At 45.9% G+C, this 24,566-nt stretch overlaps 1 protein-coding gene across 4 annotated transcripts in view; it reads left to right on the forward strand.

Moving 5' to 3' along the window:
- The window catches only part of Pex14 (peroxisomal biogenesis factor 14), a 136,292-nt gene that overhangs the window by 98,192 nt on the left and 13,534 nt on the right, over positions 1-24,566 (forward strand). For 3 of the 4 annotated variants that reach the window (XM_050153146.1, XM_050153149.1, XM_050153147.1), the window contains one exon: positions 11,038-11,166. The exons of the other annotated variant lie outside the window; for it this stretch is intronic. In XM_050153146.1, the coding sequence (XP_050009103.1) occupies positions 11,038-11,166 (129 nt within the window). The remainder of the gene's footprint in view (positions 1-11,037; positions 11,167-24,566) is intronic. 4 annotated transcript variants of the gene reach the window in all.

Genomic DNA, 24,566 nt, shown 5'->3' on the forward strand with positions numbered 1-24,566 from the left:
GAAAAACCAAAAAAAAAAAAAAAAAAAAAGGAAAATTGATTGCGTGAGTTTGCCAGCAGTTTGGATATAACAGAAAAAAGGATCCGTGATCTTGAAGACAGACCAGTAGAAAGCATACAAACCAAAGTACACAGAGGAAAAAAGACTGGGAATGTAGACCTGGACAATGCCTAAAGTCACACTGACTATTGGGGTAATTTCTGGCCCCAAAAGGAGAAAAGAGTGAGACAGAAGAAAAAAAAATGTTTTTCAAAAGTTAATGGCAAAGAAATCCTCAATTATGATTAAAACCAAAACCTTATGAACCCAGGAAGTGTGACTAAACATTAGCAGGACACACATATGTTTATTACGTTTATTTTGTATATCTGAGTGTGGAAACCAAAGGACAACTTGTGAAAATCAGTTCTCTTCTTCCACCATGTTGATTGCTGAGATCAAACTCATGTCATAGAGCTTGGTGGCAGCACCTTTGCCCACTGAACACCTTACCAGCCTTCTTTCACCATTCTGAGGACACTATTTAATTTCTAGCTGGCTTCATGGTTTCTGATTTTGAGTCAACCATAGTTCTGGTCATTGCTCCTTTGTCTTTATTATTCATGTATGTATGTATGTATGTATGTATGTATGTATGTATGCATGCATGCATGTATGTATGTATGTAGTGCTGAGGTGCAGAACCTTGTGTAAACAAGGAATGTGCTCTACTGCTGATCCATACCTCCTGTCTTGACAAGCAGGCAAGACATTTGAACTGCTGCACAGAATTGGTGTAGAAGGGAAGATCATAGTGCGTCAAGTAGCCCCAAGTCCTTGCCTCTGCCGAGCTCACATTCCAGTAGCAAGGAGGAAGGGGAGATAGATTGTTATGGGATATTACTTGAACTATGAAAAGGCGTGTTACATTTGTTTAATTGTTGTGTAATTGATGTGTTGCTGTTTCACCTTGCCTGCCTAAGGCACCTGATTGGTCTAATAAAAAGCTGAACAGCCAGTAGCTAGGCAGTAGAGGGATAGGCGGAGCTGGTGAGCAGAGAGACTAAGTAGGAGGAATCTAGGCTTGGAAGAAGAAAAGAGAACCAGAAGGGAGCACAAGGAGAAAGTGAAGAGATACCCAGGGACAGCCAGCTAGACACAGAGAAGGACGTACAGAATGAAAGAAAAACATAGATGAAGAGAAGCAGATTAAATTAAATTATGAGAGCTGGTGGGACAAGCATAAGCAAAGACTAAGCTCATAACTAATAGTAAGTCTCTGTGTCATGATTTGAGAGCTGGTTGGTGGTCCAGAGGAAGCCTGCTACAGGACCCGGTGGGGACCAGGGAAGAGCCCATGAGGTGTGAAGCTAGTAAGGCGGCAGACTTCTCAGGAAAGGCCCCGTAACGTGACATTTTGAGAAACACTTGAAAAATGAGGAAGCAAACCTCACAAATTTTTATAGAGAAGGAATTCTATGAAAAGGGAAGGACTTGTGCTTGAGAAAAATCATATCTATCAAATTCCAGGAACAGAGTGGAGCGTGTTGTGTGGGGAGGGTGGGCAGTAGTGGGAGGCATGGTCACTGTACCAACAGTCCATGCAGTGGTGTAGGAGGTACTGTTTTCCTGAGAAGTTTGTGTACTTAACTTTGAATACACTGGAAATCATCATTTCTAGGCAGAGGACTGATGCCTTAATAGTCTCAATCTAGCAGCCATATTAAGAATAAACAATAGCATTTGGGAGGTGGTGGCACAAGCAGACTGATTTCTGTGAGTTCAAGGCCATCCTGATCTACAGAGTGAGTTCCCGGACAGCCAGGATGGTTGTACAGAGAAACCCTGTCTTGAAAAACAAACAAACAAAAAAGGACAATAGCACTGGTGGTGCACACCTTTAATCCCAGCACTTGGGAGACAGAGGCAGAGAGATCTCTGTGAGTTTGAGGCCAGCCTGGTCTAGATAGTGGGACCCTAAGGTGTCCAACTTATTAGCCATCAGAGGAAAGCAGATTAGAATCAACTTGGGGTTCCTGAGGTGATACCATACATGTGCAAACTGTATACAAGGTCTTGTCATGTGGTCTTCATTGTAGGAGGAGATGCTCAGTAGGAGATGTAGACCTTCCACACAGCAGACTTCATTGAGCAGAATGGTGATGCTCTGTAGATGTGCCCATACCGAATGTTCTCTGAGGACATATTAATTTGATTTAAAATTTATTATTTCACATTATGTGTATCTGTGAGTATATCATTGCTTATATGCAGATGAATGTATGTGTGTGCATATGCCCATGGAAGTGCGAGGTACCAACTGAACTCGGGTCCTCTGCAAGAGCAGTATAGACTCTTAACTGCTGAGCCATCTCTCCAACTCCACATTAATTAATTTTAATTAAAATAGCAAGATACAAAATTGTGTATAGCATTCTATCGTATATGTAAATATACACATCATATATATGTATAAATCATGTATATACACACATGCTTTTACATAGAAGCTAGTGCCTGTGATTTCTTCTGACTGGTGTAACAGAGCAACCAGGTGGTATATGTATTGTTAGAATTTTGTACCATGAGAGTTACAAACAATTATAAAAAAGTTTCTTAGAAGGGTCTTATGTAGAAGATGGGTAAATTATCACTAAGTAAATTCCATGAAGCTATGTCTCTTACCAGGTAGCATTTGTGGGAAGTGGGAGAGACAACCTGCACCAAGGACCTCAGACTGTGAGGCAGAGGGGAATGATGTCATGAGGGGCCAGTAGATTCAAGCCTCTGCCCCTTTTGCCTACTCTCAGGCAGGGTTCTCATCAGATAGAGTGACAGGGCCTTCCTTCACCATTTATAGTGCTGCTGTGTGATTTTTGAAATTCTTTCTCTCCTCTTCCTTCTCTTCCTCCTTCCCACAGCCCTGCCTTTTGTGGAGTGTTAGGGATTGAGCCTGGGGTCTGGTGTGTGCTGGACAAGTGCTGCTCCATCGAGCTGTGCTTCCCTCTCACATGGCGATGCTCTGACTTCCCCTTGTTCTTTTTAAAGATGACATTCGCTGTAAATATACCTCAGCTCTTTATGTCTTCATGTTTAAAAATGTTATGAGAAATTCTCAGATGAATATAAACATTTGAATAATACTCAGTTATTGAAATGTAGCACATGTCACCCAATCATTAAGTTTCTTTGTTTACTTTTGTATTGTTTTCTGAGGTGTAGAGTCTCAAATTCACCTGAAGCCATGGAGGACCATGAAGTCTGGTTCTTCTCCTTACACCTGTGAGGTGCTGTGATGGCAGGCATGGACTACCATGCCTAGCCCTTGCTTTTATCTATCTGTCCGTCCATCCATCCATCCATCTATCTATCTATTGGTAACATGAAGGCTGGGGATGTAGCTTACCTAGTATGTGTGAGGCCCTGAGTTCAATCCCCAGTTCTAGGGAAAAAAGTAATGATAAGCCATCTTAGTCTATAGTGTTTTGCACTATTATTATATCTTATTATTATAAAATCATTGAGTCTATGAGTGTATGAACATTTTAGAATATTATTGAGGCAGCATACCAATTGTCTTTCAGTAGTTTCTCAGTTTGTTCCTCCACTCTACCCTCAGACAACAACCAACATTGTGTAAAAAAGTTTTTTAACTTAAAAGTAATCAGAGTTAATAACTATGCCAGTGCATTTGAATGGTAGACTGAAGTTGGTACTTTGTACTTGAGCAAGAGTTGGGCTATTCTCCCCATTGACTGTAGAGTTAAGGAGAGGAGCCTGGGCCAGGTTCCAGCCTGTCTAGCAGTAGTCTGCTCCTCAGAGAAGGAGAATGCAATACCACATGCATTTGAGCTACACACATAGTTGGTGACAAAGTCATTTATATATTGACCTATTAGGATACAAAGTGTTTTAATGTGTTTGTACAGCTTAATGTTGAGATCTTTTTAAAATGCTTGGGCGTTTTAAATTTGGGGAAGTTGAATATCAAACAATAAACCTTTCTTCCAGTTATGAATTTAAGATTCAGGATGTAAAAGAAAATCCTGAAGGAACATTGTGACACTCAGCCCGTAACTGAAAAGTGAGCCCTACTGTGCTCAAGTGCCACGAGGAGGCTTTTCTTTGGGGACGGAGGTCAGCAACTCCATGGCGGAGCTGCCTCCGCGTCAGGCCGTGTGAGACTCCATTCTTGGGGATCCAGTGCCTTTTTCTGGCCTCCGTGGACACTGTGTGCACATGGTACAGACATACTTGCAGGCAAAATTCTTACATACATAAGATAAAAAGTAAATTTAAAAAGGCAGGCAAGGGACTAGAGATATGGCTTGGTGGTTAAGAGCACTGACTGCTTTCAGTTCCCAGCACTTATATGATGGCTCTCAACCACCTGTAGCTCCAGCTCACGGTTTCCACCGCCCTCTTCTGACATCTGCAGACACTGCAAACATGTGATGCACATGCGCACATGCCATTAAACCGCTCGCACAGCTTTAACCCCAGCACTCGGGAGGCAGAGGCAGGCGGATCTCTGTGAGTTCGACCACACTCTGCAGCCTGGTCTGCAGAGTGAGTTCCAGGATAGCTAGGATTGTTACACAGAGTAACCCTGTCTTGAAAAACCACAACCAAACCAAAACAGAACAAAAAACCACTTATACACATAAAATAGTCTAATTTTTACAAACGTGAACAGCCTCCTCAAGTCTCTTCTGAGATGGTGCAAATTAAGTGTTGCTGACATTGTCAGTGTCGCTCAAGTGTTCATTCCTTGGGTTTCTCAGGCTTTCACAAAAGCTCACCAGACCTTGGCGTATAAATAACTGCACATCTCCTGGGCCTGTGAAGAGACTGCTGCAGCCTGCTGCTAAAGACCTGCGCCTTAGAGGCTGATTGTCTTCTGACGGGAGTGGTCTGTAATCCTCCAGACCTGGTGGCAGACATGAAAAGTAACCCTCTGCATGCTTATTTCCAGTGTAGCCAGAGAGAATTAGAAGGAAGGTGGGGGCACTTTAGGTCACAGACCTGGAAATAGGCATCATAGATGCTGATTGGAACCCCTCCGTCTTTTATACAAGAGGTCTCAATTTGTGTAATGTGGAGGGGCAGCTCACTTCCGTCTTGTTCGGTAGGTATACTACTCCCCCGAGGCACTCAATAAATTTTATAGAAAGTTCCCTCCTTATGTGGAAGGTGCTAAGCTCAGGGCGGTCAGTGTGGCTGTTATAATTTAGGGCTACGAGGGAGTACATCTGCCTTATGAATAACCTGCCAAAAGTGTACAGAAACTTTTGATCTTGCCTGTGTCATTGTACTACTGGGCTCAGGCCCTAAGACCCCAGTCTGCTTTGAAGTTCAAGCCCCGACTTGGATTTAGTTTGCTGCTGAAATGGTCCTCCTCTGTGCTGTGTTGGTAGACTTCTGAGCTTGCCTGCTGATGGTCTAGTTTTGGCCGGTAACTCCTGAGAGCTCCACACCTGGATACGACTGAGTGTTCACAGCTCCTCTGTCTCCCCAGGGACTCCCTTCCTTGGGTTGTAAGCAGAAGCCTTCCCAGGCTCTGAGTCTGTAGCTGGCAATGAAATTCGTCGTCGGCACCCCGCTTCTTACTCAGTGATTTACACTGGGAGAGGTGCCTGCTGGTATCCAGGTCCTTTCATCTTTGTTTAGTTTCCTCCACACTTGATGTATTTAAAGGATGTGTTGTCTTTATGGATCACTGGGATAAGGAAGGAACTGGGCAAGTTTTAATGAGAGGCCCAAGTGCTCTGTGCTGAGATGAGAATTACATCCGTGGTCAGATATCTTTCTTACCCTGGGTGGCAGGAGACAAATGTTTGGCTGTTTCCGAGGTAGCTGCTCTTCGGAGCAGTTTTCAGGATACTGAGGCAGCATCCAGTCCCAAGGCTCAGCAGCAACTTTTCCCCTTGTTTAAGGAGGGGAAAGGCTCTGGTCCTGTTCTTGAAATTATACATCAATATCAAGATGATGGGAACCAGCTCATTTGAATAAAAACTTTCATTCAGACTAGTGATATTTAGAACTGTTTTTCCTCAAAAACCATTTTTGTTGCTTGGGGGAATAGTCATCAGCAGAGAAGAAAGTATTTGGCTTATTTGCTTAATATTTTAACCTAGCAGATTAGACAGGTTGGGGACCTGGGGGAGGGGATAAGAGAGTGGGTGGGGCAGCCCCATAAACAAGGTGATATATAATATTTTTTTTGTTCTCCTTTTAAATAAATACCGATCAGCTTTATGTTCAGAGACAATAGGAGCCGTTGGCTTAAATTTGCAGTTTACTGTATTTATGGCTGTAATATCAAGGTGCTGCCGTCGTAATTTCATGCCCCAATGAGAAGAGCAAGGTCGAAGCAAATGCTTCCATCGGCATCTGCTAGCACACTAACTCATAAACAAGGCCCGGCTGGATCAGGTGGCACGGAATAATACAGGCTAATGAAATACAGCACAGCTTTCCATTACTGTTAGTTTTTACAGTGTCGTCATTACGTGTAATTTATGTTTAAAAAATTCAATTTTATACAAGGCACTGGGAAATAGGGGTCCACAGGTCATCCAACGACTTTTAGAGGCTCCAAGAGTCCTTATTGTACTCTACTGTTCCAACAAAATGTTAATAAAATAAAATAAAAATACTTTTTCCCTTTCCCCTCCCCGAACCCATTCCGAGAGAGTTGATTTTTCTTTTAATTTGGGGAATATCTTTAGCCAGCTGTCTTCCTGCCTCATCTCCTTCTGGAATGTGCCAGGCAGATAACTAGTTGTGTTCTGAGAGAGGTGACCCTCGCTCAGTCTCCAGAGTCCCAGATGAATCAGAAATGGAGGGGCTGTGGATGGAGGAAGATGATCTGAATTCTGGGTCCTTCACTGCTGTCCTTGGGTGTGGGCCTGGGGTCTGACCCCCCCCCCCACTCCTCCTCCCACGTTCCTTTCATTCTCTGCAGTGCGATCATAAAGCACAGAACAGACTGGAAGGTGCTGCTGGACTCACTGCCTTGCGTACTCTCAACCCGTCCCTAGCCCCCGTTGGTTGTTTGCCCTTGCACGGTGCAGAGAACACTGCTGTCGTCTGTCATGTTCCACAGAGTCGGCAGGCGCTGGAGTTAATGTGGAGTTGCAGCCAGTCCCACAGAAAATCGCTCTTCCGGGTCCTGGGCTTGGCCTGAGTCTTGGGAAATGAAGGCTGGGCATGATGTTCACCCTGTGTGCTGGGCTTTGTTTGTGTTCTAATAGAAACCTTTAGAAAAAGAGAACAGGTTTGTTTATCTGGTAGGAGATAAAAATAGGAGTCAATTCGGATGGCAGTGCAGCCTGCCTCTGTGAGCACAGGGTGCTGCTCCTCTTTTCCCTCTTCTAAAAGCAGCCCCTGTGGAGAAGTGCTGGAAAAGAAATCCTCAGCCCCGCCTGCACCGGCGGCAGTGGAAGCAGTTTGGAGGGACACAAGGGAACAAAAAGGTGCCCGAGACCTTCCCTTTTTGCAGATTAGGCAACTATGGCCTTGCAGGTGAGGTAGCAGCATTCTCTGTCCCTGGTCACAGCTCCTGTCACTGCTCCTCTTCCTCCTGGATGGTTCTCTTGTTCCTCCCTTTTAGTGAGAGAGTGAGTGACAGGACTCTCTGGAGTGGTTCTTTACCAGTAATAGGGGGCAGACTGGAACTCTAGAAAAATCACCCTGTGGTAGAAGGAAAGTTACTGCAGGGAAGATAAAATGCCAGGTCCTAGTGGTGTCAGATAACAGCAGTCTGCTCCTCAACAAAGAGGAAAATATGAGCTTTATCAAAATGAACTAACGCTTCCAAAGGCAGGGAGGGTGCAGGTGGCTTGCTTGCCGCTAGCTCGCAGGATGGCAAAGTCCTTTGCTCTCTGCTCTGTTCAACCATTTGGCTCAGTCCCTGTGAGGTTAGATTATTCCTCACAGATAGCAATCAACTGGAAGGAAGTGTGTGTGTCTAATTTGCATGAGATTATTTAAAACAACAACAACAAAAAAGGTCTGCATTAGTCAGGGTGACGGTAAACAGCGCACGGAGATGCCTTTTCTAATATAGCCTGTGCCTGGGCTAGCAGAGTATAATTCACTCACAATTGGCAGTTTCCTTTATTAGTCCTTTTAACCTTTTGGATTCTGCAAGGTCTCAATCAAAGATCTGCATTGTTTATCTTGTGGGTGAGTAGGAAAGCTGGGACTAGGGCATCTGGGTCTGAGTGTTTATGCATGGGCCCTCTGGCAACAACTCATCCCAGAGGTAGGGGCATCTCTGTACCAGGAACCAGTGGCTGGGAGAAGTGAGGGACCCCCTGCTTGGCCTTGCTGCATCCCAGGTGGATCACCGGGCTCTGTAGAGTCTGTAAACTGGCCAGTGCTGCCTGAGCTGGGGACACCCTGAGAAGTACATGGATGCCCGTTTGTCACTCTGGTGCTGTTAAAATGTTATCCAGGTATCATGTGCAGCTCTAACGCGGGGGTTTAAAACCCCATGTTTTTATAGCTCCATGGGGTTCAGGGTGGCAGGGGAGAAAGGAATTGAATCTTTCTTTAAACCTGGACAGACTCAGGACTGAAGTTCTGAGTCTGCATTTGTAACTCTGGTTGTCATCTGCCTCACTGCTCTCCAGGACAAGTTTAATCTGGGCAGTCCTCACCCTGCCTCTGGCTTTTCATCTGCTGAGTGGGGCTATGGCTGAGAGAACTTTCCAACTCTAAAGTTATACTCCTTTCTCTTCTCCCCTCCCTCCCTCCCTCCTAAAGAAAAATGACTCATTTATTGAAATGGAATCAGAATGCTGACTCTCCTGGAGAACTAGGTAGGGAGAATTCCAGCCAGCATAGATTTAAAGCATCAGATGATAAGGGCTCTGAGAGCAAGAACCTGGAAGGAAGTGCTGACGGCATTTAAACTGTCGCCTCACTGGTGGGTGGCAGAGGCAATGCAAGGTGTGTTTTATTAGGAAAATAGGCTCCTGAAAGCTCAGGGCCAGAGGGCAGAACAGAACAACAGACACTAAGTCCTGTTCCTTTAACCAGCTCTAGCTCGCAAGGCTGAGGCACAGCCTGCAACTTGCTGTATATTTCCCCAGCGTTGAACATTATCGTACTTGTTTATATTTGAAGGAGCCAAAAGGGAGAATGAGACTGCAACTGAATGCTCCTTTTGGGAAAATTATCTTCATTTGCAGCCAGCAGCTGACAAGGCACACGATCCACCAGGTCTCTAGAATTCCATGGTGTGCCAGTGACCAGCAGCCTGTGCTGACGTCGCAGGTGCTGCTCCCTTCTCCCTGTGAACTGGTACAGCAGCGTTCTCCTTCCAGCACTTGGACAGGAGCGCCCCTTCCTAGTTAGGATGAGCACTTGGCAGTGACTGACAGGAGAAAGAGCCTGAGAGACATAAGCTGTACGGAACTGTGTCCTCCGATTTTGCCTGGCTTGTCTGTCTGTCCTAACCCTGTTCTGGGGCAGAGACAACTCATTTGTGGCAAGCTACGGAGGCAAGAAGTGGGGCACCTTGTCCAGCCCGGTCTGAGATGCCCTGTTATGTTATCACCTACCCCCTTCCAGGCAAATGCTCCCGCAGTTCCCTAGACTGACAGCGGCAGTGCTCGCTTGCTTCCCGCTAGAAGTGCTGCTGCAGCACCTGAGAGAAAGGTCAAGGGCCGCTGGAATAGTCGAGGCACTCCCTTGACCATTTGCGGTAGGGCATGAACAGTCTGAGGGACGGTGGGAGTCCACTCAGGCCAATGTGATCAGGGCAGAGCTATGTGATGCAGGGCAGAGCTGCGCTCTGAAGCATTAATGCGCACCATGTATTAGCCCCCAGGCACAGTGTGCGAGGCACCACACTTTGAAGTTGCTGATCTTCAGAACCGCCTGTACTTCACCCACCCCTAGGGGCAAGTATACCATGCTGTGGGCCTCTAATGGAGAGCTGCTGACCAGATGTGGAAAAGCTCTCGGCCCAGGTTTAAAAGCTCTGTGTTGCGGCTTCAGTGGATATTGGGATTCCCGGAACAGCCTGGACCAGCTCGAGCTGTCACACTAGCGGTGACCTCTTACCCGCTTTCCCAGCTGCCACAGAGGCTCTCTTGCACACAGCATTGTTTCCTGGGTGGGGCCTGTGGGACGCTTGTTGCACACCTGTGGGCTCCACAGTTCCCTTCTGCTATTCTGTCCTTTGGTCGGTGCTGTCACCAGTAGTCACCCAGTCAGTCTCTCTGTGTGCTCAGCCTTCTGGGACTAGGGTCTTGGTGGGCTTTCACTTGCCTTCCATTTCTTAGGAAAATCCTTTACACATGCCGTAGCCACTGCAGATGGCGCCCGCGGTTTCCTGATGCCCTGTGTGCACTGTAGTTTAGAGTGTCGGAAGATTAAAGAAAGGGGGGAAAGAAACTAGCCAAGGGCAGTCCAGGCAGCCCGTGATAGGGTAGAGCAATAATCATCCAAAAGTGTGGGCCTGGTCTTGTTTTGATCTGTTTTCTTGTTTTATTTTCTTCTTTACATTCTATATCCCATTCATACTAATCACAGTCAGTCCTGATTTTTCTTTTTATTTCTGCATTTGTCATAAAATAAAGCAAATTATTCCCGTCTTCGGAAACGATCTAGACTAATTAGTCGTCTCACCCAATAATTAGTTTTTTGTTTCCCTGTCTGTTTTCATGCATTATTGTTAGTTTTTTCCCCTCTTTTTTTAACACCATTACAGATTAAAATGAGCCACATTTGCAGTTGATGGTATCTGTTTTCGGGGGAAGAATGGAGAATTGCAGTATGGAGCGACTTCAAAGGCAGCAATAAACTCAAGGATAAATTAAGGAAATTGAATGAGCCACATTTGGAAGCAGTGTTGAGGCTAATATTCTGTCGCTTAAGGTTAAATTGCAGCTGAGAGAGGTTCCCGAGAATCCGAAATCGAGCAGGCAGCAGACTTGAATGCAAGGCACTCCGTGGCCGTCAGGCCCTCCTGCAAAGGAAGGCTTGCTGCAGTGTGGATGCCGGCAAGGTCCTCACCAGTGTCCTTTGCTCTTCTCCCCCCAGGACTGACAGATGACGAGATTGACCTGGCTTTCCAGCAGTCAGGCACTGCCACAGATGAGCCTCCATCCTTGGGCCTGGCTGCGCCAGTGGCTCCTATCCAGCCCCCTCACCTCATCCCGCAGCCATACAGTAAGTCACCTGTTCCATGTCCTGCTGAACTGGGACTGGGACTCAGGACACTGGGGAAGAGCAGGGCCCCACCGCTCCCACCACAGCAGACTGGGAGAGCTTGACTTTTCTAGGAAAACCCGGCACACCTGTGTTTGTCTAGAGCCAGTTGTAAGTATGTGACAAAGGTTTCAGGGCTAGTGAAGCCAGCCTTTGTGTTGTCCCATGGTGATCAGTTCTGCACCATCTTCTTACCCAGTGGTTTTGAGCGCCAGTTCCCTAACACAGGCATGGGAGTGAGTGGGTTCTCCTCTGCCCATGGAAGTAATTTGCTCCTAATTTTATTTTTAAACTGAATATTCATAGGTTTGGGTCAGCCTTCACTCCCTTGTCCTGACTCCACTGTGTGCATTCATGTGGTGACAGAGTCTCGGGTGATTTCAGATTAAGTACAAAGGTCCTTTAATGATGACATGGGATCTTGGCAGAGGGGAGTTTGTTTTTTAAATGGAGGTTGCTGTAGTAACATACAGTGCTATGCATCCATGCAAACAAGAACATCACCTCTTCTGTAAGTCATGTGGAAAATTCTAAAAAAGTTACCGTTATCTCCAAAGCCATAAGAAACAGCCTCGATTTTCCATAACTCAGCAGAGGCTCTATTGTCTTTCAAGTCTTTTCTAAAATTGTCTTCATTTTCATTCTTTAGAAGTTTTACTTTTTTTCAAAAAGTGATTTAAGAGAGTTCAAGACCAGATTTTAAAGGGTATATTTTTTAAAAATGGCAGGTTCAGCTGAGCAGTGGTGGTGCACACCTTTAATCCCAGCACTTGGGAGGCAGAGGCACGTCGATCTCTGTGGGTTCAAGGCCAGCCTGGTCTACAGAGCAAGTTCCAGAACAACCAGGACTGTTACACAGAGAAACCTTGTCTTAAAAAGAAAAAAAAAAATTAAAGTGACAGGTTCATTTTGGTCCCAGAACTCGTGGACTGAAGCCCTCTTCCTTCTTCCCTTATCAGCATTTTCTCCTGGCTTGCCTGCAGCTGGGTAGGTGATTTCTCTCCAGCAGACACAGCCAGTAGGGTGTTCTCTCCTGCCGTCAGGTGGGGGCCAGGCTGCTGTGTGCATCACAAGTTGTATTTAGAGAGACCTTTGCTTTCTGGATAAAGCTGAGTGGCGAAGCCAGAATACATACACCCATGTTTCTTGTCCCTCTGTATCTGGCCTGAGCCTTTGAGACCCCAGGAACAGGCTTCTGCCGTTTATGAGCAGGGGACTGACTCATTTCTCTTTCCCAGTCCAAATCCTCTCGATCTGTTGTATAGGCTTTGGACCCTAAACATACTTTTTAACCAAAGGCTAAGTAAGTGTCCATACTTTTCTGAGTTGTGTCCCTGAGCCCAGCCATTTAATAGGATTTGTTGAGGATAGGCAGTGGCAGCTGGGGTGCAGACTTGTCTAAGCACATCTGTTGCGTTCCAGCTGTTTCCTCCCACTGCTTAATACCAAACAGGTCTCTCTGCTACTTGAAAACTTCCTGCTCGGAACAAATTGTTCTGCTTGGTCACAGAGTGGACATCAAACATCATAAGCTTGCCTGCCTTCTGGGAGCGCAAAGAGTTAACTATTAGTTTTTCTGGCCAGCAGCAGCAATTGAGTCTGCAGTCTCCTTCAAGATTCCTGGCTTAGAGTCTGTTAGTCTCCTGCAATAACACACATCTCTTAGAGGTAGGCTTCCTCCTGCTTTGACACCAGCACAGAAACAATGGGGATGATAATTTTTAATCCTGGAGTTTTCAGTTGTCACCATCGAGCTTCATACTTCGCGTACCGTTACATTTTCCTTTCAGCTCTGGGGGTCCCTGCTCTTCACTGCTGTACTTTTGCCAAGAGGTGTCAAAACTGCTCAAAAAAAAAAAAGGGCAAAAAAAAAGCTTGATTTTGATTAATATAGAGAAACAAGACTTTGCCTGACTGATAATAAAACTGATAAATGACATTTGAATTACTTGTAGCGGTAATTTATTACATAAAATATCTTTTATTTGACATGCGATTAGTTGCTGGAAGCATCACTCAATCTGACTAGTTTAACATGCTCTAAAATGAACCCCAGTAAAAACCAGGGCTGTCGGCTGCTGGCGTTATGAAATATACTAATCCCGGAGTGAGGAAAAAAATCTGACTTTAAATATTTAAATGATTAATTGGGTTTATATATATATATTTTTTTTTACCTCTCTAACCCCCTTAATTACAAGCAAACTCAGGGGAGTTTCTGAACTAGGTGTGCAATCTGCATGCTTATCACCGAGGCATTGTCTGCGTCTGGGAGGGATTTATGGCCTCTGTTCATGCGTGTTCCTGGGGGTTCTATGCCTAGATCCACAGCAGCCCTTTCCTTCCTATTTCTCAGCTGCTTAAGGACTTTTCACCTCTGAGCCCAAGTCTAGAAAATGGGTTTCCCTCGGCCCAGCCCCAGATGCTCTTGTGTCAGGGTTAGGGTCTCTTGAGAACACCTGGAGAAGCTGGCATATGCAGACCTTTATCTCCTGACCTGGTCCAGTGGCCATGGCCGCTGGGTACCTCCTATGCCATCTTTGCTTTCTGGTGAGTGTGTTTGACCTTGAAAGTTAGTGAATGCCAGCAAGAGAACACCCAGAAGGCACTGTGTTTCAGTGTGTGAGCACCTACTACAGTTCGGTGGTGAGCACCTACTAGATGCTCAGCTCTGAATTATGGGAGCTCTTCAAAGCATGATCTTTCAGAATTTTACAGGCTCTTAAGAAAAAGAGAATAATATCAGACATTGTGAGTTAATGCCAAAATTAATTATACTGACAAAAATTTCTATAAGATTACAGAAAAGAGAAAAATTACTGTGGGCTGAGGAAGTCAGGAGGCTTTGTGAGAGTGGCAGGAGGTGACACTGGGAGCCGGTGTCACCTAGGAGAAGAATGAGCCAGTGTTTGAGGACCTGAGAGAAGGTCAGGCAGAGCTCAAGAAAAGCCAGGCCAGCATCCAAGAAGAAATCTGATACTCTGTTTCTCCCTTTGCTTTCATTGTTTGACTTTGCTTCAAAGCTCTGTGTGTGCATCCACAGGCCCTGTGCATAGGTTCTGGGTCCTGCTTCATGCTGAGCTCAGTGATTGGTGCTGAGCTGTCTTGTTCCCGCCCAGAGGGACAAAGCACCAAGGGGCACTGAGGTATAAGCAGGGCCAGTGTAAATTTTGTGGGGCAGTACTGGACTCCAGCATTTGCTCTCATCTTTGATGGATAGTGGGACCCCTTGAGAGGCTAGCCTGAGCTCTAGTTGCCTGGGGCTGGCAGAGAGCTTTGAATCATTTGATTAGAAGTCCTGAGAGAGAATTCTTGTCAGTTTGCTCCTGTTACAGTCCTATTAGTAACATATACTTAACCCCATCTTCTTAACCCATTGAGCAGGCGCTCATCATTGAGGGACTCTGGTATCCCGGGTGCTGTGCTAGGCCTCTGGGACAAAGGTCATTAAGATCTGTTAGTTTCCCATGCTAACACTTGAGAGAGTCAACTCAGAAAGAGAAAAAGGGTGGGTGGTGGAGGCTCACACCTTTAATCCCAGCCTGGGGAAAGGAGAGGCAGGGGATCTCTGTGAGTTCAAGGCCAGCCTGGTCTATTGAGCAAGTTCCAGGACATCCAGGGCTGCACAGAGAAACCAAACAAAGAAAGAGAGAGAGAAGTTCTTTTCGGTGGGGCTCCAGTCTTCTGCTACCCTGGTGCTGGGCTCTCTGGCTGTGGGTGTTGGGTGACAATGGCAGGGAGCATGTCATAGAGAGAAACTGCTGGTGTCACGGCCAGAGATGAAAGGAAGGAAAGGGTCTCGGGCCCTGTGTCACTCCACAGTGGCTGAAGGTCTCGCTACCTCCTGAGAGCACTGGGAAACAAACTGAACCATAGCAGAAGCCTGGCCGCTCTCTGAGGTTGCCCCCATCTAGTGGGAAAGACAGTTAAGCCGGCATGTCAGTGCCTAGGAGGCAGGACCAGGGAGGAGGCTGGTGCAGAAAGGGGAAGGGGTGCTCCTGAGAGCAAAAGCTTCACTGACCCCGTGGGTGACGGGTTCAGTGTTCTGACAGGATGAGCAATAGCACAAAGACAGGAAACTGCATGACGACCTTAAGGATCTCTGGGTGATCTGAGAAGCTGGGGCGTGCTGGAAGAGGCAAAAAAAAAAAAAAAGCATCTTATCCGTCTCTGACAGAGGATAGGCAGCAACAGACAGGGAGAGCTAATGTTGTTTGTTTCAGAGTTGGACACAGGGGGTGTGCCTGCCTGAGTCTCTCTTGCCCTCCTTGTCATCTTTGTCCAGCAGCACATTGCTTTTCCTCAAGGCTGGAGTCAGCGGTCCACTCCTTCAGGGCATCTTCTCAGTGCTTCATTCTGACCTGATGGAGGCGCCCTGTGGCTCTCACACCCTTGTTCCCTACCACTGTGCACTTCAGTGTCTTTTATATTAGTCTGAGTCCTGAGGCTTTTTAAAAACTCTAGTGGCCTGAGGCTCTGACTTAGCATGTCTAGAAATGCTTTTGCCTGGACCAACTATGGTGGGAATGTGCGTGAGAACCGAGAAGAAATGCTTGGTGACAGTGCCTATTTGGTCACCAGCCCACTGGCCAGACCATTTTCATGCCCAGTCCATGTAGGCTGTTCTGGGCAGGTTGTAGAAACAGTAAGGGCCAGGCTCACTTTCAGGAGGCCTGGCATGTGGGGAGGGACAGAGATGAGTCGCCACTGCTGTGCCATGCAACGATGGGCTTGCGAGTTTCCTGGCAGTGTGCAGGAGCAAAGGTTTGGAACTCCAGAATGGTCGTCTTCAGAGTCTCCAAAGGACGAGGCTTGAACTGGTTTTGCATGTCACTAAGTCAAGGCTACATTTAAGAAAATAGGTTTTCTGCTACCTAAACGTAGGGCATCTAGCTCACCGTGGAGGCTCTGCTGTCTTCAGGGACCCAGATCTGCATCCTTGACAGCTTGCTGGCATCCATCTTGTCCTGCCCACCTGCTCCAGCCCCAAATGTCTCATCTGCCACTACCAACCTACAGGAAGGAAAAGGATCACAACTGCCTCCCAAGAACACCTAGGAATTTCCATATCCTCTTATCCTCCGCATGCTGACAAGAATGTGGTTGCATCATCTTCCCATCTACAATGGATGCTGACAAATTGGGGGCAATCATTGGAGGCTATGCCTATCCAAGTTGCTTCTGCCCTCCTTATCATGTACCCAGCAAGGTGTCGTTGGAGCTGACATGAGCGCTTACACACAGGATATTGTTACCTGGGCAGGCTCCGGTGGCTAGTACTGTGGTATTTAGAAAGGTTTAGCTGGCATATTAGGAAGGTAGGACTTACTACTTTATTATCACTCTTTATAACATCTAAATGTTAGATTCTTTTGTATAAGTCAAGCACTTTCAGGCGTGAATTTTCAGGCTGTGTTAGAATCCTTGGGTCATATTTCTCCCTTGATTTCAGCCACAAATGCCTAGGGAAAACTTTTAGTATTACTGGGTTTTGCTCTCAGCCACCACTAACTTCCTTGAAAAAACATTGAACAGGGGTGTGTGTATGTGTGTGTGATCTTTATTGAGGGTAGTTTACATGAAATAAAATGCACCTATTGTAATTGCACCATCTGAGTTTTGAGTGTGCACTTCAGGTAAACATCACTGCATTGAAGAACATCTCCAGTACCCCCAAAAGGTTCTCTTGTGCCCCATTTCCAGTCACTCCAGCCCCATCCTGCCTCCAGGGCAACGACTGTGCTGCTTTTTCTTACTGCCTGTTAGATCTTTGTTTCCTGAGTTTTGTATAAGTGGAATCATATGGCATGTACGCTTTAGTCTAGTCTCTCTGCCCTGCATAGTGCTGAGATATATCCAGGTTGCCGTGCATGTCAGAAGTTGCTTCATTTTATTACTGAGCCGCATCCCACTGTATGGAAGGATGTATCATTGTTTATCCACTCAGCAGCTGATGGACTTTGGGTTGTTTCCAGTTTTTAGCCATTATGAATAAAACTCTTGTGAGCATTCCTGTTGAAGTCTCTGTGTGCTTTTCTCTCTCTTGGGTGAATGCCTAGGAGGAGAATTGCTGGTTTGTATGTTAAGTGTATGTTTAACCTTATAAGAAGCTGGTAAACTGTATTCCAGAGTGGTTATCCTGTGTCAGCTTCCTACCAGCAGCCTCGGCTGCAGCAGCTGGTGTTTTCAGCCAGAGCCATGGCAGTTGGTTGTCCTTCTATCATGTGGTTTCTGGGGAATGAACTGAACTTGGCAGCCCTGGCAGCAAGCACCTTTACCATGTTGAACCATTTCACCAGCCCCTCAAACAGTTTTTTTTTAGAACTATTGGAGTATACTTTATATATCACAAGACTTACCCATTTCAGGTGTACAATTCAGTGCTTTTAGTAACTTGGCTAGGGTACAACCGTTGCCATAGACCCACTTTAGAGAATTCTTATACTCACATAAGACCCTTTGGAGCCATTCACTATTAACCCTTGTTCCTACCATTTTCCCCAGGTAACCACTAATCTGGTGTAAGAAGTCCTTCTGTCTTTATGTTGCTTTCATTGTTAAATAAAGAAACTGCTTTGGGCCCTTGATAGGACAGAACTTAGGTAGGCGGGGAAAATTAAACGGAATGCTGGGAAGAAGAAAGCAGAATCAGAGAGATGCCGTGGATCCTCTGCCTGTTGTAATGGACACTTAGAATCTTTCCTGGTAAGCCACTGCCACATAGTGATATACAGATTAATGGAAATGGCTTAAACCAAGATGTGAGAGTTAGCCAATAAGAGGCTAGAATAATGGGCCAAGTAGTGATTTAATTATACAATTTCTGTGTGGTTATTTCGGGGCTAAGCTAACTGGGTGGCCGGGACAAACAAGCGGCCCTCCCCTTGCAACAATTGGTGCCCAACGTGGGGCCCAAACCCATGACTCTGAGATTAAGGGTCTCATGCTCTACCGACTGAGCTAGCCAGGTGGCTGGGACGAAAAAGTGGCCCTCTCCTTGCAACACTAGTCTACTTTCCATCACCATAGTCCACTTCTTCTGGGCTTTTTAGGTAAATGGAATTACAGAGTGGGTGATTTCTGTGCTTGGCTTCTTTTTCTTAGCATAATGGTTTTGAGGCTCAGCCACATTGCAGCGTTCCTTTTCACTTCATTGTATTAACAGTCCTTATTTTGTGCACCAGATGAAGGGCAGTATATGACTTCCTGCTTGTGTTTTTTGTTCTTTGCATCCTGTGAGTTGAACTTGGAGCCTTGTACATGCTAGGCAAGTACTCTACTGCTTCTCTGTCTTTGGCCCTGTTTTGGCTGGCACGTATAATGCTGCTGAGAAGATTGGTGTGCAAGTCTTATGTGGACACATGCTTGAATGGATGGTGTTTACATGGAATTGTTGGATACCAAGTTTCTGATTTCTGGATCTTAGTTATTTTCTTTCTAATCAGTTTTCTCAAGTATGATATGCATGTAGTAAGAGTCTTGGTTTTTCAGTATCCAATTGGATAAATTGTAACTCATTTTATTAGTGTAACCATCACTGCAATTACAATGCAGAAAATTCCAAAAGGAGCGTAATGTAGATTCTATTATCCTAAAGAGTTTCTTTGTGCCTTTATCACCGTGCCTTGTTTCTGGTAACTACCAGTCTGTGCCTTGTTAATAAAAAAATGGAGTGCAGACCTAAACAGAGAACTCTCAACAGAGGAATCTAAAATGGACGAAAGACACTTAAGGAAATGTACAACATTCTTAGTCATCAGAGAAATGCAAATCAAAACAACTCTGAGATTCCATCTTACACCTGGTAAGAATGGCCAAGATCAAAAACACTGATGACAACTTACGCTGGAGAGGTTGTGGGGTAAAGGGAACACTCCTGCTATTGCTGGTGGGAGTGCAAGCTGGCACAGCCCCTTTGGATGTCAGTATGGTGATTTCTCAGAAAATTAGGAAACAACCTTCCTCAAAACCCAGTAATACCACTTTTGGGTATATATCCAAAGGATGCTCAATCGTGCCACAAGGACATGTGTTCAGCTATGTTCATAGCAGCATTGTGTGTCATAGCCAGAACCTGGAAACAACCTAAATGCTCCTCAACCGAAGAATGGATAAGAAAAATGTGGTACATTTACACAATGAAATACTACACAGAAGAAAAAATAACGACTTCTTGAATTTTGCGGGCAAATGGATGGAGCTAGAAAACATCATCTTAAGTGGGTAATCCAGACCCAGAAAGACAAGACAATTATCACATGTACTCACTCATAAGTGGTGTTTAAGCATAAAGCAAAGAAAAACGGCTCACAAATCACAGTCCCAGAGAACCTAGACAACAGTGGGAACCCTAAGAGAGACTTACATAAATCTAATCTACATGGGAAGTAGAAAAGGACAAGATCTGAGTAAATTGGGAGCATGGGGACCATGGGAGAGGATTGGAGGGGAGAGTTAGGGAGGGGAGCAGAGAAAAAATGTAGAGCTCAATAAAAATTAATAAAAAAAAAGAAGAAAGCTGTGTCTTTCAAGATCTCCTGAATAAATTGCAAGCATGGGGACCATGGGAGAGGGTTGAAGGGGAGCAGAGAGGCAGGGAGGGGGGCAGAGAAAATGTAGAGCTCAATAAAATAAAATAAGGCTGTCTTTTCACAAGCTTCATTTATGTTCAGGTTACATATGTGTAGTTTCTATGCTTAGTTTATTACCATAAATGCTTTAAAAGTCGATCCATACACACATTACATATTACACACACACACACACACACATACACACACACACACCGTGAATGTGTGTGACAGAGAGAGAGAGAGAGAAAAGAAAGAAACAGGAGAGAGTATCGTGTCATGAGAAACCCTATGGAGTAGAGGTCAAAGAAGAAGCCAGCTCTTTCCTACTGTAAGACTGAACACAGGACACCAGAATTGGTGGCAAGTGTCTCTACCCACTGTGCCATCTTCAGGACCTCCATAATGGGAGTTTTGAGGTTTGTGTGTTTGTTTTGCAGTTCTACATCTCCTTGCTGGAATTCGGTTCTCTCAGTTTTAAGTTTAGCTGTCCTAACATTATGTAGCAGGATTCACTGTGGTTTAACTTTGCATTTTATATACTGACAAGTGATGCTAAGGGTCACATTTTTTTTTATTTTATGTGTATGAGTGTTTTGCTTGCGTGTACATTTGTGTACCACATGTGTACCTGGTGCTGTAGAGGCCAGAAAGGGGCATCAGATCCCCAGGGACTGGAGTTACAGACAGTTAGTTGTGAGCCTCTGTGTAAGTGATGGGAACAGAATCTGGGTTCTCTGTAAGAACAGCCAGTGCTCTGAACTGCTGAACCTTCCCTCCTTCAGATTCCTCCCAGTTGTTCATAGTCCTTTATGAAGACTCGTGCAGTCTTCCAACCTTTTAAATGCTGCCTTGTCTTTGATTTGTTGAGTTGCTAGACTTTGTCGATATTCCAGTCCCTCCTGTTTGCATCTCTTGTTCTCCCAGTCTGTGACCCATATTTTTTTGTGATGGTTCCTTTTGTTGACTTCCATTTCTTCAGTTGTTTTGCTTTTTATGATGTAACAAGTCTTTCTCTGTCCACCAGCCAGCTCCCAAATAATGACATGGAGACTGATTACTAATTATGAAAGCGAGGCCTTAGCTTAGGCTTGTCCCACTAGTTCTTATAGCTTAAATTATCCCATTTATATTAATCTACATTTTGCTTCTTGACTTTTTACCTTTCTTTTATTCTGTATGTCTTGATCCCCTCCATGTCTCATTGGTGTCTCGATTATCTCCTCCTCTTCCTTTCTCTTCCCAGAAAGCCTACCTGTACCTCCTGCCTGGCTATTGGCCATTCAGCTTTTATTACACTAATCATAGCAACACATTTTCACAGAGTGTACAAAAATCCCACAACGTTATGGCCCACACTTTTTGTGTCTTTCCCTGTCCCAAGACTTGACTTCTGTGTTTTCTGTTTTCATATTGAAGCTGTATGGCTATGTAGTTTTTGTTCTTTGCTCATGTGACCCATGTAGCATTAATTTTTGCATACAGTGTAAACTCATGACCTTTTTATGTGGATTTTCACTTCTTCCAACGCCATTATCACAGGTTGTCATTTCTCCCACAGGATGACCTTGGCTTCTTTGTTAAAAATCAGTTAGTCATCAACAACATGGTCTATTTCTGATCTCTTCTGGATTCTCTTTAATTAGGCTGGTGTGTGTGTGTGTGTGTGTGTGTGTGTGTGTGTGTGTGTGTACGTGTGCGTGCACATGAAAGGTCTAGACTGGCCTTAAACTCAAGCCAAGCTTCAGCTTTTTAATGATTAGAGCTAAGGCATGAGCCACCACAATTTTCTCCTCTCCCCTCTCCTCCCCTCCCTTCCTCTCTCTCTCTCTTTTTTTTTTTTTTCCTTTTCTTCTAAGGTATCAATGCTAGGCAAATGCTCTGCCTTGAGCTATCCCTCTAGCCCTGGTTTTTGTCGAGACCCCATTCCCTGTATTGCCTGAGTCGGTCTTCCGCTCCTGGGCTCAGCCTCTGATTATCTTGGACTACACTGCACCTGATTTCAGAGCTTGTAGCTCTTCAGCTGTGATGAGGGAACGTGGACACACTACTCGCTAGCCTTCCTGCCTAAAGATAACGCTGCTAGTAGCATCACAGCCCCAAGAAATATGGAAAAGTTCATATCTCTTGGAAGTGCCTGTGAAGCCAGGCCTGGGGTTTGTTGGCTGCGACTGCTGCTTGGCAATTTAGTGTTAAGGTTCTTTGCTTTCATTTGTGACATGATATGCCCAGTATATAATAAGCTGCCAGGAGTCAACATCATGTGGAAGAGCTAAAATTGAACTGACTGCTCACAGTCTGAACTTGTGCACAGAGCTGCGATGTCTTCTTCTAGATGCTGGCCTCTAGGTTCAGTTCTCTGTCCACAGTGGCCATCCACAGCCAAGTGCCTGTGTGCCTGGCACTGCAGCCAGCCTGGCTTAGCTTGGTTTGCAGAACCTTCAATTGCTGTCTGTGCAAAAGGCCCAGCGACTCCACACCATGCAGGTGCTGGTTTGTGGACTGGCTTTTGTCCAGGACCCTACTGAGTGATCCTGTCTTGTCATTTAATTTTCAGGGTGGGTTCTGAGTGGAGCTGGCAGACAGCTTTGAGGAGCTAGGCCCACCACTGTAGAGTCACAGTTCCAGCCTTGATGAGCAAGGAGGAACATGCACCTGTCCTGCTGATGTCTGCCACTGTCCTACCCTGTGCTTGGGCCACCAGCCTCCCAAGGGCAGTCATTGAAGTACATTGTCTCAGCAAGATGATCACATGCCAAGTGCCAGGGCTGCTGCTGCTGCTGCTCTTGAGCCTTTGGTGGAGCTTCTGAGACCATACGTCTCAGCTCAGTTGCCTGTCTTGGACCTGCAGTCCTCTGCATGTTCCTGCCTGCTTCTGTTTGTCCCTGTGTACTAAGAGGGTTTCTCTTGATTGAGATATAGTGAAAGAACCTGGCAATGTTGGGTTTGTTGGTATTTGGAGAATAGTTACAGAGCCTTGGAGATGCTCCCCTGCCACTGTGACCACTGTCCCTACAACTGCCCCAATCCTGAACCTCTGAGCAGACCTCCAGGCAGCTTCAGAGAGGCAGTGTGTAAAGGTTACAGAGTGTCAGACTTCAAAGACTTTTCACCACAGCACGTTCCCTACCATACCTTAGAGTCCCAGTGTATAGCGCGGTCATTGCTGTCCACGTGCTTACAAAGCCCCCAGGGATACAGTATTGGAGGCGCTCTCTGCCCCACCTTTTGGGTGCTGAAGCCGTCAGTAGTCTGAGAGGAGCAGGGCCCTCTTGATCCTGCTCTCTGGCGCTCTCGCTCCCACTTTTGTGTCGTGACGCTCAGACTGCCTTTCAGCTTGTGATCCTCCTGCCTCAGCTTCCTAAATACTAGGATTGTGGGTATGACTACGCTGCCTGGTAGTCGTGCAGCTTTTTTTTAAAAAAGATTTATTTGTATTAGTTTTCATTGTGTGTTGTGTGTGCATGTGTGCAGTGCCCTTGGACTACAGAGGCATCAGATTTCCTGGAACTGGAGTTATGGACAGTAGTGAGCTGCCATGTGGATGCTAGGAACCAAACTTGTGCCCTCTGGAAGAACAGCCAGTTCTAGTAACCACTGAGCCATAACTCCAGCCCCAGTTGTATAGCTTATTCAGGCCGGCAAGCTGGCTCAGTGGTACAGGCTTTTGCCACTGAGCCTGATGACCTGAGTTTGATCCCTGGGACCCATGTGGTGAAAGGAGAGAACAGACTCTGGAAAGCACAACCACACATGGGTGCACTCATGCCCTTAGTCACATATAGGTAGATAAATATATGCAATAATTTTTAAAAAGCTTTTTCATCTTCCTTCCTACCTGGAGCCATCAGGTTGCGGGCCCTGACTTCTGCCCTCGGACACTGGGCGCTGCAGTGATAGGAGTGTCTCCTGGACTCAGAGTGGGCAGGAGGTGGGCGCCAGGGTCTGCTGCTTCAGTGGAGACTTTTACCTTTGAAGCCATGCAGCGGAAAAGAAGCTTTCGCATCTGAGTTTTTCTCTCTTCATTTTGCCAAGACAGAATTGTATCACACATCTCTAAAACGAGTAAAATGGCATTTCAGCTTCTAGTCTTTATAGACTCTCTGAACTTTAGGAAAGATCATTCTGGTCCCTTTTCATTAATAATGAAAACCAGGGGGCAATAAAATGTTCTTAACGCGAGCCTGGCAGGAACGTCGCGGCAGTGAGGGCGAAGGGTGAGCTGGCAGGGAACTACAGGTGTTTCTCGGGCCTGGGGAGGGCAGAGCTCCTGCATGGTGGACAGCTGTGCAGGGCCTGAGCTCCCAGATTGCAAGCTCTAGAGGCTGCCTTGGCCTCAGGGTCTCGATGTCAGCAGAAAGAGGCTGCGCTTGTCCAAGCATGGGAGGTGTGCCTGTGGGGAAGCAGCTGATTCAGCAGGCTGGGGGTCTGCTCGAATGGTCAGCGTAGTGCAGTTGTCTTCTTGTAGGATACTCAGTGGCCAGTGGCAGTTTGAGAGTTAATGGTGAATGTGGTTTGCTGGTTGCAGCACCATGGGAAGGTGTTCTCTGGGGATTTGGGTTGTGTGGACAGATGTCCCTCTGGAACAAGGACCCTCTCGAAGTGTGGCAAGGTCATTCTTTTATGACATTTTTCTCCTAAAAATGGACTTCCCCTCACTAGACGTTGTATTTTACACCTGGCGTAACGAGCAGAGCTGACTAGAAGAGAAGGAGCAATGGGAAGACCCACACAAGACTCAGATTTTGCATTTCAGGGTCCAACTAAGAGGGGCCTCGGAGCCTCCTATGG

Source organism: Alexandromys fortis, unplaced genomic scaffold (genome assembly GCF_014885135.2).
Source record: "Alexandromys fortis isolate MF-2015 unplaced genomic scaffold, M_Fortis_MF-2015_v1.1 scaffold_88, whole genome shotgun sequence".
Lineage (NCBI taxonomy): Eukaryota > Metazoa > Chordata > Mammalia > Rodentia > Cricetidae > Alexandromys > Alexandromys fortis.